Source organism: Spermophilus citellus (assembly GCF_964194105.1).
Source record: "Spermophilus citellus genome assembly, chromosome: 9".
Lineage (NCBI taxonomy): Eukaryota > Metazoa > Chordata > Mammalia > Rodentia > Sciuridae > Spermophilus > Spermophilus citellus.
Window position 1 is genome coordinate 58234506 of NC_138191.1, and position 19798 is coordinate 58254303.

At 33.2% G+C, this 19798-nt stretch overlaps 1 protein-coding gene across 1 annotated transcript in view; it reads right to left on the minus strand.

Moving 5' to 3' along the window:
- Positions 1-19798, minus strand: part of CCDC18 (coiled-coil domain containing 18) — a 115673-nt gene that overhangs the window by 19826 nt on the left and 76049 nt on the right. Inside the window, exons 23-28 of the mRNA XM_081307403.1 lie at positions 16888-16987; positions 15198-15314; positions 13356-13499; positions 11030-11233; positions 5574-5711; positions 2127-2327 (exon numbers count right to left, since the gene is read on the minus strand). Of these exons, the coding sequence (XP_081163529.1) occupies positions 2127-2327; positions 5574-5711; positions 11030-11233; positions 13356-13499; positions 15198-15314; positions 16888-16987 (904 nt within the window). The remainder of the gene's footprint in view (positions 1-2126; positions 2328-5573; positions 5712-11029; positions 11234-13355; positions 13500-15197; positions 15315-16887; positions 16988-19798) is intronic.

Here is a 19798-nt window from a genome sequence, read left to right on the forward strand (position 1 = left end):
TACATATAATAAATAAAATAAAGGTCCATTGACAACTAAACAATACTTAAAAAAAAAAAGATCTCTCTATATCTATGGTTCATTTATGAATGGCTACTCCTGACCCAGCATGGTGGCACATCTTATAGTCCCACCTATTTGTGAGGCTGAGTCAAGAGGATCAAAAATTCCAGACCTGGGCAACTCAGCAAGACTCTATCTCAAAATTAAAAAAAAAAAAAAGTTAAAATAAAAAGGGTAGCTCAGTGACAGAGCACATGCCTAGCATGTGAAATGTCCTGGGTTCAATCCCTAGTATCTCCATAACACACATGCAAGGCTATTAAACACAGCCACTATTTTTGCAATTTCCTAAGTAGATAAACTTAAAAATCTTGTAAATGATTAATATCTACAGTCAAATTGCATTAACCTCATTGATAATATTCAGCAAGTAAGCAGAAATAATTACTGTAATAAGGGATTACGATGCAGAATCTTTTAATTTTTAAGATTGATTTTTCACAATGAAGCTTTCTAATTTTGTATGTTATGCATATGCATCTCCAGAATACTAGGAATGTTAGAGGTGTTTTTTTTTTTTTTTTTTTTTTTTTTTTGGTGCTAGGGATTGAACCCAGGCGTACTCAGTCACTGAGCTACATCCCCAGCCCTTTTAGTATTTTATGTAGAGGACAGGGTCTCACCGAGTTGCTTAGGGCCTCACTGAGTTGCTAAGACTGGCGTTGACACTCATAATCCACCTGCCTCAGCCTCTGGAGCCGCTGGGATTACAGGTGTGTGCCACCATGCCCAACAGAATGTTAGCATTTTAATAAAAGTATTAATAGAGTGTTCAGCCTAAACATATTTTTGTTTGGTTTTGTTTTGGTGCTGGGGACTGAAGCAGGGTCTCACATATGCTAAGCACATACTCTACTCCTTGATTATACCTTAAACCCCTAAATATAATTTTAGACTATGTCTATTCAGCTTTCATCTACTACCATAAATATCAACTGTATGACAAAAAAGAATTTAAATGCTCAGGTTAGTACAGAATTAGAAAGATTTCTAACATATTATTTGGTTAAGTTTTTCCATTTCTATAACTTCCATTTTGCTATAAAAGTTATTTATTATTTGTTATTTTTTTAAAGGACTTCACTGATAACTCTACCTTATATATTGGCAGTTTTGAACCAATGTTAACTTTTTAATCTCTATGCATTCTATTGATATAAATTTGAAATTCCAGCTAGGTGCAGTGGCACATGCCTGTAATCCCAGTGACTGAGAAGGCTGAGACAGAAGGATTACAAGTCTGAGGTCAACCGTACCAACTTAGCAAGGACCTTGGCAACTTATTGAGACCCTGTCTCAAAATAAAAAATAAAAATAAAGGGCTGGTAAAGTACATCTTTTTTTGGCACCTCCCAAAAAATCAAATTCCAAACTTTCAAGATGAACAAATAAATAACAACAGTAAATAAATAACAACAGGCTACTTTAAAAATTATGTTTAAGTCCACTAAAAAAGTTCTAAGTATAATTTTGTACTTCTACTTTATAAATTTTACAGAAATTTTATTGGTTTTGAAAAATGCTTCAACTTTCTTAGTAAAAATCCCTCAAACATCATTGTTATTTGTTACATGGGTTTATATTTAAATTATACAAATTATGGCTGGGGTTGTGGCTCATCAGTAGAGAGCTTGTCTAGAACGTGTGAGGCCCTGGGTTCAATCCTCAACACCACATAAAAATAAATAAATAAAATAAAGGTATTCTGTCAAACTACAACTAAAAAATAAGTTTGAAAAATATAAAAATAAAAATAAAAATAAATTATACAAATTATTTATTTTGGGTAATATGATATACAGCATATTAATAATTTCTCAAATTTACCTTCTAAATAAATGCTTTTTATTCAAACAGGTCAATAATTGGCCATAAAGTCCTTTACAAACTATAAGAACAGGAAAAAAAGGCCATAAATTTACTTTTTTTTTTTTTTTGGTAGTGCTGGAGATTGAACCTAGGACCTTGTGCATGCGAGGCAAGCACTCTAACAACTGAGCCATATCCCAGCCCATAAATTTACTTTTTCATAGACATGTTTCATTGCTTAGATGTTTACTTACTTTAATAAGTAATGCTTCATTTGCGGCTTCAATTACTTCATTCCTATCTTGAACTTGTTGATGTAAATTGCTCACAGTGTCCTGAGCTTCTTCTAATTCCAGTTTTGCCTTCTCTAATTGTTCATTTAGCTGCTGAACAGAAGTCTTTTGAGAGTCAGCAGATATTTTCCACTTTGTATGGTTCTCCTGATGTGAAATCATCTACATAGCCCCCAAATTGTAAAAATAAAAAAGAATGAAAATAGGGTGGAGTTGGTTTCAACAACATTCTAATACTTGGCTATTACCACTTTTTCTTAAAAGAAAGTAAATTCTGTTTAAATACACAAACATCTAATTTCTCAACAAATAAAATACTAGTAGAAAAAAGGGAGTGAAGGAACACATTGTTTTCCATTTACTTAACAGTTAATCACATGCAGTGGACTCTATTTGGATCCTGATTTGAACAATTAAATTATAAAGGCATTTTTTTAGATAATTCTAAATTTGAGAATTTATTGGTAATTTATCTAGTATTAAAAAGGTCTTTATTATAATTAATTGTTCAGTTATACAAAACATACTTATTTAAATTTTGACCTTTGCATGTTATATTATCAATGTGTCCCTTTTTTTAATTAGATCTTTATGGTTATACATAGTAGTTGGATTCATCCTGACAAACTCATACATGCATGTAAATCAATTTCAGTTCTTCATCACCCCTTTTCCCTCCCCATTTTTCCTCCCATCCTCCCCTTCTCTCTTCTCCTTCCTCTACTAGACTTCCTTTCATTCATTCATTAATTTGCATTTGATTGGCTCTTTATGTAATCTTATCCTTTCCTCTACCTTTCCTTTATTTTACCCTAGCTTACCATTGGGGAGATAACATTCAACCTTGAGTTTCTTGAGTTTGGCTAATTTCACTTAGCATATTCTCCATTTTCATTCATGAAAATACCATGACATCATTCTTTTTAATAACTGAGTAGAACTCCATTGAACATATATATACACAATTTCTTAATCCATTCATTTACTGACAGGCATCTGGGTTGATTCCATAATTTAGCTATTGCAAATAGTGCTACTATAAACTCTGATGTGGCTGCCTCATTCTAGTATGCCGATTTAGAGCTTTTGCGAGAATATCCAAGAGTGGGATAGCTGAGTCATATGATGGTTCCATCCCTAGTTTTTTTTTTTAACTTTATTTTATTTATTTATTTTTATGTGGTGCTGAGGATCAAACCCAGGCGAGTTGCTCTACCGCTAAGCCATAACCCCAGCCCCACCATCCCTAGTTTTTTGAGTAATCTCCAAACTGCTTTCCAGAGTGGATGAACTAGTGTGCAGTCCCACCAATAATGTCCAAGTGTTTCTCCATAATCTTGCCAGAATTTATTGTTGTTTGTAATCTTGATCACTGCCATTCTAACTGAAGTAAGATGGCTATAAAGGCATTTTTAAAAAAGTATTTTTAGTTGTAGATGGACACAATTCCTTTATTTTCTTTCTTTATTTTCTGGGTTTTATGCCTGATGTCCTATTGTCATTATTAACAACACTGCTTTTCATTCCCTAAAGTATTCCCTTTTTTAGATTAAAGAAGTGGGCAACATATTGATGGATTAAATGAAATTGGTCACAAGTTGATAACTGCTGAACAGTAAACGTAGGAGGATTTGCACTATTTATGCTATGCTAGTTTGAATATCTTTAAAATTTTCCACAATGAAAGGTTAAAACAATCTCATTTTTATCTCAAAAAATCAGGAGTTTTGCAATTATTAAGTAACTTTTCCGGCAGTTCTGAAGCCTGCATTTTAAAAAAAGAATATTGTTAAAAATTAAGATCCCTTTTTCTAATTATTACGATAATACTGTATCCTCTCAGCTTTACATTCAAATAACACACACTTTAAAAACAAATCTTTGTTGGACTGGGGATATTGCTCAGCAGTACAGTGCCTGCCTACCATGTGTGAGGCCCTAAGTTAATCACCAGCACCACAAAAAATAAATAAATCTTTGTCAGCCATCTAAATGTAGAAAACTATATTATACATTTTTATGACAGACATAAAAATATTAGCATCAAATACTAAACAGCAACACTAGAACAAATTTTTACAGCTTATTTTATATAAGCAATTTTTCCTAAATAATTTCAGGTAATTATAAAACTAAAAGTACACAACTGGATAATTACAGATAAAAACGGAATAAAGGTCATATATAAAAGTGTAATGATGAGTGAAGGTCAAACACTTGAGATGAACTAATTATTACTGAGAGTCACTAAACTGAGTAGATAATATCAATTAAATAATTATTTTAAGTCTAATAAAATTCACATTTGTCTCTAAAGACCAAGAGTTATAAGATCTTGGCCTGAGAACTGGATACAGACCTACCAATCCCTCACAAAAATGTTATCAAATCCCTACCAAAGAAATTTAATACAAGTGTATCTGCAACCCTTATTTTATTGAAAAATGTTTTATTAGGACCAAGCTCAAAGAGAAATTTTTTAGATCATATACAAAGATTTTGGGCAATATTTTCAAATGTAGTTTTTAAAAGTTGAAAAATACTATTCTAATCAATAATACTTGCTTTGTCCATAAAGGCTCATGATACACTGATAGATTACAAAAGCCCTAATATTGCCTCTCTAATTTACTATTAGAACAAATGTTGGAAATTACAAAGCACTATAGACTGACATCACATGAAACTGTTTATGTCAGCTATTAAATATTTCCAATTAGTTTTCTGGAAGTACTATTTTAGAATTCATAATAATGATGGGCCAGGCTTTGGTCTAAGAACTTTACTGTATTAATTCATTTAATTCTCACCAAAGTTTTATGAGATAGAACCATTATACCCACTTTAGACAGAAAGGTTAAGTAATTTGTCCAGGGTCATAAATGTGCTTAGCCATAAGCAAGTATTGGACATAGAATGCCTGGTTCAGGAACTCAAGCTCTTAATCTTACAGTATATTAGTTCACTGTATATGTAAAATTGTGTGCATAGCTATAAGCAATGAAGACCACAGCTAGGCACAGTAGCACACACTTGTAGTCCCCCAGCATCTGGGGAGGCCGAGGCAGGAGGATTACCAGTTGAAAGGCAGCCTCACCAAATTAGCAAGGCCCTAAGCAACTAAGTAAAACCCTATTTCAAAATAAAGAATAAAGGGGCTGGGGTTGGGTTTCAGAGATAGTGCTTGCCTACCATGTGTGAGACACTGAGTTCGATCCTCAGCACCACATAAAAATAAAATAAAAATATTGTGTCTACCTATAACTAAAAAATATTTAAAAAATTTAAAAACCTCACAATATATTATTCTGTATTGAACACTTAAGAGCTAGATAGACTCATACTTTTGTACAGATAGGTCAACCCACTTTAGTGGGAGATATCATAACAAATTAAAATTTTCTTTACCTCCAAATGATAAGCTTCTTTGAGGGATTCTACTTCTGCTGACAATTTCTTGATTTCTGCTTGCATTCTTGCTTCTAAATGAGCTTCACGTACTTGAGAAGCCCCCAATTCTTCAACTAAGTGAATTTCATGTGCTTCCTTAAAAAATGACATATTAAAATAAAAAAAAATGACATATTGAGTAAAGGTTATATAATTTGTTTATCTTGTTAGTATAGCTAAACAAATCCAGTGCATTAATAGAAGCAGTTTAATCTTTATATAAACATACTTCAAAATCAATTAATTAAATGGTACATTTTTGAGACTTTTCAGGGACAACGAGTAAGAAAGTATTAGTGTATCATTTGGTACCATAAGTTCACTAACCAATACTTTCTGTAAAAACAAACTAATAACCACAGCATGCTGGACTTTGGCAGATAATAGTGCCTTCTTAGGTATGATTCTGTATTTTTGCTCACTAGTTGCATTATTTGCTTAATAAGAATGAGGGTTTTTTAAATTTTTTTTTTTTTAGTTGTAGATGGACACAATACATTTATTTATTTATTTATTTATTTATTTATTTTTATGTGGTGCTGAGGATCAAACCAAGTGCCTTGTGAGTGCTCTACCACTGAGCCACAATCCCAGCCCATGAGTTGTTGTTATCCAAACTTATTTAATGGTACTTTATACTACCTGTGCTTGTTATTTTAATTAAGCAATTTTATTATACACAGAAGTCCCCCCCTTAAATGAATTAGGTTTTTGCTTTTGATGGTTTTGCTTTCTGTGGTTTCAATAATCTGCAGTAAAACCCAGTTCAAAAATACTAAATGGAAAGTTACATAAATAATTTAAGACAGACATGGTGGCCCACACCTGTAATCCCAGTGACTCAGGAGGTTGAAGCAGGAAGATCCCAAGATGGCGGCTAGCCTCAGCAATTTTGTAAGACACTAAGCAACTCAGCAAGACTGTGTCAAAATAAAAAATGAAAAGGACTGGGGATATAGCTCAATAAAGAAAAAGAAAAGGAAGAGAAGGAAGAAAGGAAAGAAGGTAGGTGGCCAGATGTGGTGGTACATGCCTGTAATTTCAGGAGCTTGGGAGGCTGAGGCAGGAGGATCAAAATGAGCCTGAGCTTAGCAAGACTTCAACCTTCAACCCTGTCTCAAAAAAAAAAAAAAAAAAAAAAAGCTGGGGATGTGGCTCAGTGGCTAAATGCCCTTGGGTTCAATCCCTGAGAATGAAGGAAGGAAGGAAGGAAAAGTTAGTTTTAAATGTAGATGTTCAGAGTGTCATAATGAAATCTGTCATTCTGCTCTATTCAGCTCAGTAGGTGAATCATCACTTTGTCTAAAATATCCACACGATATATGCTATATAGCCATCATGTCTATCTTAAATTGTTTATTGTTTATGCCTGTTAGCTAGTAGCCATCTTGGTTATCATAGTATTTCAGTGCTTATGTATAAGTAACACTTATTTTACTTAATAATGACCCCAAAATGCCACATATGCCAAAGATAAGCTGTAAAGTGCTGTATATATAGAGTTTGATACTGTCTGTGACTTTAGGCATCCACTGGGGGTCTTGGAACATATCCCCCAGAAATATTGTATACAGTATTATAAACACTGAAAACTTTTTTGTGCAAAGTAAATTGTATGTTTTGAAACAATTGTATAAGTGAGTCACACACATTTGGTACACAATTAGAAGCAGTCAAGATAGTTGTAAAGGGCTGGGATTATATGGCTCAATGGTAGAGTGCTTGCCTCACATGTGTGAAGCACTGGGTTCAATTCTCAGCACAATAAATAAATAAATGTCCATCAACATCTAAAAAAATATTTTTAAAAAAGATAGTTGTAAGATATTATGGGTAGCACAGGCTCGGGTTGTGGCTCAGTGGCAGAGTGCTTGCCTTGCACATGTGAGGCACTGGGTTTGATCCTCAGTACCACATAAAAATAAATAAACAAAATAAAGATATTGTGTCCGTGTATAACTAAGAAAAATTTTTAAAAATTATTATGGGAAGCACTATAAAAATATAACATACTTTGATTTACAAATATCTTTTTATTCTTTCTCTAAAGAAACCAAAATAAACTTTAGATGATAGAATGAGTATGGTTTATGCAAGAAAGACTAATTCTAATCAAATGACTAATATAAAAAGAACCAATTACTGATTGAGTTATCTGTTACATTTTCTGAGTTCTGTATATGAATACTTCTTCTCAGAAGAAGCAGGTGGCAAAGATTTTATCCCATTCTATAGGCTCTCTCTTCACACTCTTTTTTTCCTTTGCTGTAAAGAAGCTTTTTAATTTGATGCCATCCCACTTATTAATTTTTTATTTTAATTCTTAAGCTTTAGAAGTCTGTTAAGTTGGTTCCTGTGCCAACATGTTGGAATGTTGATTTCATCTCACTTCAGTAAGAAAGGCAATATTATCAAGAATATAAATAACAATAAATGTTAGCGAGAATGTAGGGAAAAAGGTACACTCATCATTTTTGGTGGGACTGCAAACTAGTGCAATCATTCTGGAAAACAGTATGGAGACTCTTCAAAACACTAGATATGGAACAACTTCATGACCCAGCTATCTCACTCCTCAGTATATATTCAAATGATTTAAAACTAACATACTACATGATGCAGCCACTCGATGTTTATGGCAGCACAATTCACAATAGCTGAGCTATGAAACAAACTTATGTGATCTTCAACAGAAGAATGGATACAGAAAACATGGTATATATACATAATGGAGTATTACTCAGCCATAAAGAAGAATGACAATATGGTATTTGCCAGTAAATGGATAGAACTGGAGACTAAAATGCTAAGTGAAATGAGGCAGTCCCCAAAAGTCAGAGGTTGAAGTTTTCTCTGATATGTGGAAGCTAATCCAAAATGGGGAGGTGGAGGGTGAAAAACAAATAAAAGAAAGATCAGTGGAGTACATGAAAGGGAAGGAAGGAAGGGAAGAGGAATAGGATAAGGAAAGATAGTGGAATGAATCTGACCTAACTTTCCTTTGTACATATATGAATATACCACTGGTAAATCTCCCCCGAATGCACATCCACAAGACACCAAAAAAAAAAAAAAATCCATAAGTGAATAGCAGAAAGATCAATAGAGGGAAGGGAACAGGGTGAGGGAGGAGGGAAGGGAAAAAGGAAGTACTGGGGACTGAACTGGAACAAATTGTATTCCATGCTTTTACAATTATGTCAAAATAAATCCTAATGTTATGTACAACTAAAAAGAATCAATAAAAATAACATCAAAAAACAAATATATGAATCTACGTTCAGTTTGAGGTTAAAACATAATATTAAAAAGTATTTATATGACTTCTTTTAAAACCCTCTATTCTCTCTGATGGGGAGGATCACAGCTTCTAGGACAGGAATCTCCTGTTTCTCCTTTGCTAGCAAAGCAATAAAAATTTTTCCCACTGGGTTATGTGGTGCATACCTGTAATCCCAGTGGCTTGGGAGGCTAAGGCAGGGGGATCACAGCCTTAACAACTTAGTGAGCCCCTAAGCAACTCAGCGAGACCCTGTCTCTAAACAAAATATAAAAAATGGCGGGGGGTGTGGCTCAGTGGTTGAGTGCCCCTGGTTGCAATCCCTGGACCAGAAAAAACTTTTTACCTTTTTTCTCAGAAAAAAAGGCATTTTTAAATATATATATATATATATATATATATATATATATATATACACACACACACACACACACACACACACACACACACACACACATATATACACATGTATATTTATTTATTTAGCATTACTGGGGATTGAACTCAGGGCCCCTGTGCCACTGAATTATATCCTCAATCCTTATTTATTTAGTTAGTTTTGAGAGAAGGTCTCACTAAGTTGCCTAGGCTAGCCTTTCATTTTCAATCTTCCTGCTTCAGTCTCCTAAACAGCTTAAATTAGGTGTATGCCACCATACTTGGCATTAAAAACACTACTTAAATAATTCCACTTGGGGTGAGGTTGTGGCTCAGTGGTAGAGCACTTACCTAGCATGTGTGAAGCACTGGGTTTGAATCTCAGCACCACATATGAATAAATAAATAAAATAAAGGTCCCTCAACAACTAAAAAAAAAAATTAAAAAAGAAAATAATTGCACTTAACTCACTTTTAAAGTGAGCTTATCTTACCAAATAAATCTAATTTTACTATACTTAAATACTACTGATAAGGTCAGAAATAAGATAAAAGTTGACAGCTTCCCTTTTCCTAACAGACCCCCCAAATATCTGATATATCTCCAATAAAAATTTCTATATATTCTTTATTAGTTTAATCATTTAGAAATGTGACTCAGAGCACAGTTAGGTTTTAATCAAAATTAAAGGTAAAAATATTTAAGTTCCTATGCTAAATTAAAATTTTAGAATATCAATAAACACATTTCCTCAAAGTCTAATTAACACAAGTAAATCAATCTAAATACTTTTTTTAATGTAAACTTTTTTTTTCACAATTCCTTTATTTTTTTAATTTATTTTTTTTTGGTGCTGAGGATCAAACCCAGGGCTCATACAGGCAAGGCAATCACTCTACCACTGAGCCACAACCCCAGCCCCAATCTAAATACTTTTTTAAGACAAATTGTTAGTCTCATAGTAAATATGAGAAGATATAAAAGCACTTTACCTCCCCAAATGTTCTGAACTGAAGATTTCCAACAATTACAAATTTAGATAAAAGTGGCCACAAATGTAAAAACTTTTACTCAAAAAAGATTTGTTTATTTTTTCTTCAATAGCTCATACTCTCTTGAAAGTCTAAAAGGGCTTTATAATTCAATTTATCAAGAACTTATTAGTTTAGTCCAAACAGTTCTGAAGGACTTACTAGTTATAATTACAAAGTTATAAAAGTATAACAGATAACTTTTTTCCTCTTAAAAATGTGGTAAATTGGTGGAGTGTGGTGATGTGTGCCCGTAATCCCAGTGACTGGGGAGGCTGAACAGGGAGAATTGTTTAAGGCCAGCCTTAGCAGCCTAGCAAGGCCCTAAGCAATTTAGTGAGACCCTGTCTCAAAATAAAAATAAATTAGGGCTCAAGATGTGACTCAGTGGTAAAGCACCCCTGGGTTCAATCCCTAATACTATAATAAATAAATAAATAAATGGTAAAATTGTACAAAACATAAAATTTACCTTCTTAACCACTTTTAAGTGTATAATTTAGTGGTATTAAGTATAATCATACTGTTTTGTTTGCACTACTGGTATTTGAACTCAAGGCCTCAGGCATGCTAGGCAAGTGCTCTAGCACTAAACCATTCTCTGTACATTCACATTTTTCTGAAACTTGGTTCATTTTTTGCAAGAACTATATAATACAGTTCAAAGTGTTAAAAATTTAAAAAATCTTTCAATAATAATGAAACTATTTAGAATAGGGATTACTTTCTCTTTAGAGATTTGCTTTATATCTTCTAGTTCACTGGAGAGCCTTTCTATTTCTCTCTGTGCTTGGACTTGTTGACGACGAGCCTCCACCAATTCTGTTTGAGAGGTTTGCTTCTGCTCCTTAGTCAGCCTCAATTCTTGCCCCAAATCTATGCTCTCCTTGTACTGAGTAGCAATATACTGTTCCTGATCTTTCATAACCTGAAAAGCACAAGAAATTTGTGGTTTCAAAATGAAATACACAATGTACTTCTTATTCTGATTATTTTTTACTAAGTGAAATTTCCCCTCCAAACTAAATCCCTATAAAATTTAACATACAGTGTGTATTACCCATTGTGAAACTGATATTCAGAAAAAAAATTTTTAATAAGCAAATGGTAAAAGTACAATAAGTCTGAAACTATTAGTGATTAATTTTGCATGACTTAATATATCAAGCTTTATAATCCTTTACCATTATGAATATAACATTTATGAAAGAATATATATTATACTACAAAGAGAAAAAAGAAGTCAATATTTGATTATTCATGTAAAAATGAAGAATATATTTGCATGGATAATTAAAATCTACCATTAATAGACATAGCTGGGTTAAGGTTATGATCTCACTCTTTATAAAGACATGTTATTGGGGCTACTCCTCCCTCTGAAATATTTTTTACATTATTCAATTAAATCCCTCATAAAGTATAGGTTGAGTATCCCTACTATGAAAATCCAAAATCTAAAATATTCTGAAAATGAAAAACTTCCTGAATACTAACATGAAACCACAAGTGGAAAATTCCATGACATTAAACTTTGTTTCAGATACAAATTTATTGAAAATATTATATTAAATTTATCTTCAGACTATGTGTACAAAGCACAGAGATGTCCCATATATGTATGCAAATATTCCAAAATCAGAAGAAATTCAAAATCCAAAACACTTCTGGTCGAAAGCTTTTTAAATAAGGAATACTCAACCAGTATTGCTTCTTAGAGGGGGAAAAGAAAAAGAAAAAAAAAAAGAGAAGAAAATTAGTTCTAAATCACCCATGTGAGATAGGTTATACAGTAGGTAAGGACACTTGACTTCAAGGACGAAGAAGGAAAGAAACCAGTACAGATCACTAGGGCTTTGATGTTTGGAATGGAGGCACAGGTTATAAATAAATATAAATGTTATATAAGTATTTTTAGCCCTTCCTTGTTAGAGATCAGACATAATAGAGCTGGTAATAATAGGATTAATAATCATTTTCCCCATCTCTACTGGGGCCTAAACTTACTCTCAAAGACCCTGCTTGATTTATATATGTAATTAATTAAACAAATACTTATTCATACTTACTATATGATATGTACAGTTCTAGGTGTTGGGGATACAGGAGTGAATAAAGGAGTCAAAATGGCTACCCTTGGGGCTGGGGTTGTGGCTCAGTGGTAGAGCGCTCTGCCAAGCATGCATGAGGCTGTGGGTTTGAACCTCAGCACCACATAAAAATAAATAAATAAAATATTGTGTCCAACTACAACTAAAAAATATATTTTTTTTAAAAAAATGGCTACCCTTATGAATGTATATGCCAGAGAGAGAGAGAGAGAGAGAGAGAGAGTCCAATACAATAAAGAGTTATATTTGGGGCTTGGGTTGTGGCTCAGAGGAAAAGCACTCACTTAGCATGCATGAGGCACTGAGTTCAATCCCCAGCATCACATAAAAATTATATAAAGGTATTGTGTCCATCTACAACTAAAGAATAAATATAAAAAAAGAGTTATATCTGAAGATTTAACAGTTGAGTATTTAAAAACAAGAAAAAGTTACAGACATTGGAAACAAATTCACTTTTTAAAAAGGCAAGTGGGATGAATGGATTTACAAATCAACACACATGCAAACTGATGATATAAAGTCATCAAACTTCATCTGGTAACAATGTATTTAGCTTTAATAATGAACAATTATCATCTTTTTACACACTCTCTGGATGGAGTTCCTCAAGTACAAAAAAGACTCTTACTAATATCTGTATCTTCAAGTCTATTACATGGTAGATTCTCAGTACATATTATAAGCATGTACTGCGGACTGCATGAGAGATAACATGTAAAGGAAAGGTAGGAGATAAAAAGATAAATAAGACATTGTAAACCATTGTAATATTTTTAAAAGTTAAAGAAGAAACTTAAGGCATTTTGTATAAATACATGGCCTAAAAATACTTATGGCACTGTTTCTATATATTAAAGTTCACAGTTTAAAACATAAATATTCATTTCACTCTTTCAAGAATACTTCTTCCTTAGGTGGAAAATAATTTTTGCTTACACTCTCCATTTCTTTCAATCTTTGATTTGTTCTTTCAGTTTCCTTTTTCAGTTGACTTATCTCCTGTTCATTTTGTAGCATTACGAACTCTTTCTCTCGAAGCTGTTCTTTGGCATTTTGCAATTTTTCATTTAAATTTTCTATCTTAATTTTAAACAGATGAGCATTATTAATGTAATAATGGAAAAAAGGAAACAGAACAATCATAGTTATGTTCTGAATAATTCAAACTTTAAATACTCAAATCTAAAACATCAAAAGTAAAGTAAAAAATTATTAAGACAATCATCATTTAGAAATAAGCATATGAATTTTTGTGCTTAATAAGATGCTTATGGGGGTTGGGGTTGTGGCTCAGAGGTACAGCAGTCACCTAGCACATGAGAGGCACTGGGTTTGATCCTCAGCATTACATAAAAATAAATAAATAAAATAAAATTATTGTGTACAACTACAATTAAAAAAAATAGATGCTTATGTGGGGGTTGGGATTGTGGTCCAGTGGTAGAGCACTTGCCTAGCACACATGAGGCACTGAGTTTGATCCTCAGCACCACATAAAAAAGTAAAATAAAGGTATTGTGTTCATTTACAACTAAAAAATAAAAATAAAAAGCTTATGTTTACATTTAAAATATATTAAAAAGATAAAAGTTTCAAACATAATTTGTATAAGAAAAAAGTGTACATTAAAACAACAAATGTTACATGACCTTACAAATAATTTTATATATAATATATGCATGAGGTTAAAATATAGAGACAAAGTTGTGGTGGTGTACACCTTTAATCCCAGTGAATTGAAAGGCTGAGGCAGGAGGATCACAAGTTTGAGGCCAGCCTAAGCAAGAGCCTGCATTAATATTTAAAAAGAATAAAATGAACTGGGATGTAGCTCAGTGGTAAAGTGACCCCAGGTTCAAATCCCAGTACCTCCAAATCAAACAAAAAAACAAACTCTAAAGAAGAAAAAGTATCCTTCCTATTTTATTCTTCCTTAGAAGCAACCAGTTTCCAGAATTACTTACAAATTCTTCCAGAAATATTTTATTCATATTCAGACATATTATAAGTAGTATGGGGACATATTATAGGATATTAAAAAACATTACACTCAAAATTACATAAAAAGGAGAAAAAAAGAAAAATGTCATCAATGTCATCATCTGTAGTTCCAGCTATTCAGAAGGCTGAAGCAGGAAGATCACTTGAACCTAAGAAGTTTCAGACCAGACTGTCTCAAAACAAAACAAAACAAAAAGCTGTTTTATGTGAATGATTGCTTACAGTTTTTTTTAAATGAGATGGACATCATTACCCTAAGTACATATATGAAGACACGAATGGTGTGAATATACTTTGTATACAACCAGAGATATGAAAAATTGTGCTCTATATGTGTAATATGAATTGTAATGCATTCTGCTGTCAAATATAACAAATTAGAATAAAAATAATTTTTAAAAAAGTTTGGGCCTTTTATACCTTTATTTTACTTATTTATTTTTATGTGATGCTGAGGATTGAACCTAGTGTCTCACAAGTGCTAGGCGAGCACTCTACTGGTGAGCCACAACCTCAGTCCCAGATTGCTTACAGTTTTAGTGTGTTTTGTTTTTGTTTTCTGCAACACTGAGGATGAACTAACATCCATGTGCATGGTAGACCACATCCCTAGTCCCTTTTAGTCTTTATTTTGAAAAAGGTTCTCACAAAGTTGCCTTGACTAACCTCAAACTTGACATCCTCCTACCTCAGCTTCCCCAGTAGCTGGAATTATCACTTAGCTAGCCCAAAGTAATTTTTTAAACAATTTAAGATGTGTAAACTTTCAATAATTACCTGTTTGTTGCAATCTTTAAGTTCCAATTCCGATTTCTGCAGATTACCCTCTAATTTAATTATTTTTTGTTCCATTTCTCCTCTGTGTTCTCGAATAGTCATATCCAAATGGGTAACCTAAAAACAGAAGCAATATTAAACTGTTGTTCAATTTTACTCTGATGTGAAATCTATATGCTTAGAATGTGCTTTGGAATTATTTATAGCGGATATAACAAATTGAAACTCATGTCAAACATTTTTTTATATTCATTTTTTAGATGTAGATGGACACAATACAATGCCTTTATTTTTAGATGGTGCTGAGGATCGAACCCAGGTCCCGCCTGTGCTAGGCAAGTGCTCTTACTGCTGAGCCACAATCCCAGCCCCTAAACATTTTTTTTAAATAGGAAAAATAATGATTAATTACTAATACTGGGGCTTGAGCCCACATATATAATAATTATTATTATTGTTATTGGTAGTGGGGATTGAACTCAGGGGTACTTGACCACTGAGCCACATCCCCAGCCCTATTTTTTGTATTTTATTTAGAGACAGGGTCTCACTGAGTTGCCTATCACCTTGCTTTTGCAGAGGCTAGCTTTGAACTTGCGATCCTCCTGTCTCAGCCTCCCGTGCTGCTGGGATCACAGGAGTGTGTCACGGCGCCCAGCTTATAATGATTGTTCATAAATAACAAATCAAATGATTAAGACTCCATCTTATGCTGGATAAAAACTGCTAAATGCCTTCCAAATATTTTTGTTCCTCCAACATTTAATTGATAAAATAACTTCTTTTATCCCATTCTCTTCTGATATAGAATAAGATATTAAAACACTCGGAAACTAAGCTAAACTAACCCTTATTCTCAAAAACCAGTTGCTATAAAGACATCAAAATAAAGAAATAATATATTTCTAACTCAAAAAGCGTTTATGTGCAGAGATAAAACAAATATAAAATGCACATTTTACCAAAAATTGGTCACTTCTGAAACCCTATATGATTTGTCATAACAAAAAATTTCATTAAAATATAATTAAGGGCTGGGGTTGTGGCTCAGTTGAGAGTGCTTGCCTCACATGTGTGAAGCACTGGGTTCAATCCTCAGCACCACATAAAAATAAATAAATAAATAAAGGTATCATGTCCATCTACAACTAAAAAAAATATATTAAAATATAATTAAGATGCATGTTTGATGGTGCATGCCTATAATCCCAGCAATTTAGGAGGCTGAGGCAGGAAGATTACAAGTTCAAGGGGGATGTGGGAAAAAATGGAGAAATTTTGATTGGGCAAAGGGAAGGGAGAAAAGGGGAGGGGGCGTGGGGGCAGGAAAGATGGTGGAATGAGATGGACATTATTACCCTAGGTACACGTATGACTGCACATATGGTACAATGCTACATCATGTACAATCAGAGAAATGAAAAGTTGTGTTGCAATTGTGTATAATAAATCAAAATGCATTGTGCTTTCATATATACCTAGTTAAAATAAATTAATTAATTTATTTTAAAAAAAGATTATAAGATCAAGGCCAGCCTCAGCAACTTAGCAAGGCCCTAAGGCAACTTAGTGAGACTCTTGTCTCAAAAAAATTAAATAGTAAATAAATAAAATAAAATGCTGGGGATATGACTCAGTGGTTAAAAAATATACGTCTCTGTGTGTGTGTACACAATTTTTAAAAATCAACCTGAGCTGCTCTTTGCTTTAGCTCCCAATTTCTCTCCTTAAGTGCCTGATCCATTTCAAGGAGTTCTTGCTTTTTGTCTTCAATCTCCATCTTACAGTCTCTGCAATTTATAAAAAAAAAAAAAAACAGATCAAAGCAGATAGTAGGAATACTATAGTTTTAAAAAGTTAGGCCAACAGGGTTATTTTGCCTATAAAGTAAAAGCAAAGAAATATATGTAATTAATACAAATTGAAGGGTTCAAATTAAAGGAATGATGTATAAAGAAAATGACAACACATAGTTAACAAAAAAATGTACTATTATGGACAATTTAAGATAATTGTTAAATAACTCCCAGGGCTCTAAGATTGAATTGATTTAAGAGTTTTTCTTAAAAAAAAAAAATCCAGCTAGGTGCAATGCATGCCTATGATCCCAGTGGCTTTGTAGGATGAGGCAGGAGGATAGTAGGTTCAAAGCCAGCTTCAGCAACTTGGTGAGGCCCTGAGCATCTTAATGAGATGCTGTCTCAAAATATAAAAAAAGGGATATGGCTCAGTGGTTAAGCACCCCTGGGTTCAATCCCTGGTTCCCCCCCCCCAAAAAAAAATCCATTGTTTTTTCATACATAGATCATGGGTATATTTGAAAATCTTTTACATGTAATAGCTGTGACTTTATTACTATAGAGTGAGATATTTATTCTCAAGTTTTGTATTCCTTGTATGCTAGGCAAGCACTCTACCTGAGCTGTATCCCCAACCCTAACTATTGTATTTCACAGGGGGATTATACTCAAAATGTCTTACACATAATGAAGTACTAAAGTCTAATACAAAACATTTAAAATAAAGTTTTAATGAATTCTAGCCTTTCTAAAACATTAGCATATATAATTTTATATTATAAAATGCTTAATATTAATATACTTTTAAGAGAATTTCAACATGGAACTCTTAGTTCTGATATTACAGAGGATGAAAAGGTTGATCTTAAAAATCTTCATATGATCTTCCAGTCAGAAACATGAAACAATGTTAATAAAGATACTGACATTTATTTATTATTTTTTGTGGTACTGGAGATTGAACCCCATGATAAAGGTACTCATTTTTAAAAGCAGATTCTAAAGCTAATTTTATCTTATTGTGGAACTAGGGATTGAACTCAGGGGTCTTCTGCATGCTAAGGTAACCATTTCCACCACCACGCCACACCCCCCAGTCCCTTAAACTAATATTTTAAAAACAATATGAAATTAATTCTAAGGAAATCTTCTTTGAAAAGAGCTGAGCTTATAAAATTAATCTATTAGCTAGAATTTAAGATTTCACTGTTTTAGCCAGGGGTGATGGCGTATGCCTGTAATCCCAAGTATTTTGGAGGCTGAAAGCAGAGGATCTTAAGTTTAAGGCCAGCCTGAACAATTTAGCAAAGCTCTGACTCAAAATAAATAAAGGGCTAGGGAATGTAACTCAGTAGTAGAGAGCTCCTGGTTCTCTATCATCTGGTTAATTTTATGTTTAATTTATTTAAAGACTACTAAACTATTTTCCACAGCAGCTACCATCATTTTAAATGTTCCCACCAGCAATATATGAAGATTCCAATTTCTCTACACACTTACCAACACTTGTTATTTTCTGGTTTTTCTTTTTTCTTTCTTTTTTTAAAAAATGGTTGTCCTACTGGCTATGAAACGGTATCTCACTGTGGTTCTGATTTTCATTTCTAAAGGAGTTTGACTTTTATTCTGAATGTTTTGGGAAACCACAGAAAGTTTAAATAGGGAAATAAGATGAGCTAATTAAATGTTTCAAATTATAAATTGAGCAGGGAGCAGTGGTGCACACCTGTAACCCCTGCAAATCAAGAGGCTGAGGCAGGAGGATAGAAAGTCCAAAGCCAGCCTTAGCAATTTAGTGAAAGCCTATCTTTTTTTTTTTTTTTTTTTTTTAAAGAAAGAGTGAGAGGAGAGAGAGAGAGAGAGAATTTTTTAATATTTATTTTTTTAGTTCTCGGCAGTCACAACATCTTTGTTGGTATGTGGTGATGAGGATCGAACCCGGGCCGCACGCATCCCAGGCGAGCGAGCTACCGCTTGAGCCACATCCCCAACCCGTGAAAGCCTATCTTAAAAAAAAAAAAAAAAAAAAAAGAAGGACTAAGGCTGTAGCTCAGTGGTAAAGTGCCCCAGGTTCAATCCCTTGTAAACAACAACAAAAAAAGTTATCTATTCTGTGGAAAATAGAAGATTGAGGGAATCCAGAATGCAGGCAGGGAGACCAATTAGGAAGCCACAGCAAGAACAGGTGAGAGATGATAGCTCATGGTAAAGTGGGAAAGAAAAGAGGCCAATAAATCCATGGATTTAAAAATACATTTTACAAACAATGTTGCATAATGACCTGAAAAAAAAAGAGATGGAAAGATATAATAATCTTCCAGATTTCTGGTTTGAGCAACTGCATGATACCTAAATAAGGGGTGCAGCATTACGATGAAATAAATGAGTTGTATTTTGGCCAACATCAAGCCTTAGATGCTTTTTAAAAATATCAAAGTGGAAATAACAAGTTAGTAGTTGGGTATTTAATCTGGAATTTAAGGAAGAGATCAATACTGCAGATATGGGTTTGGAAATGTCTGTGGGATAATATTTAAAGCCATAGGAAATTTATTAAGGATAAGTACATGGAAACAGAATCCTAGGGTATGTTATCTAATTTTTGGGGGGTCATCTTGTTCTTTATCTTGTTCTTTATTCCACATTTCACATCTGCTTTGTAACGTTTTTCCTTTTCTGGGTCTATGGGAATGCTTTGGCTGTGGTCTAGCTCTCCACCTCTACTCAGTATACATGAGTGCTAGATAGTATTCTATGATATTATTGTTAATCATAGTATCACAGTTGGACAGACTTAAATTT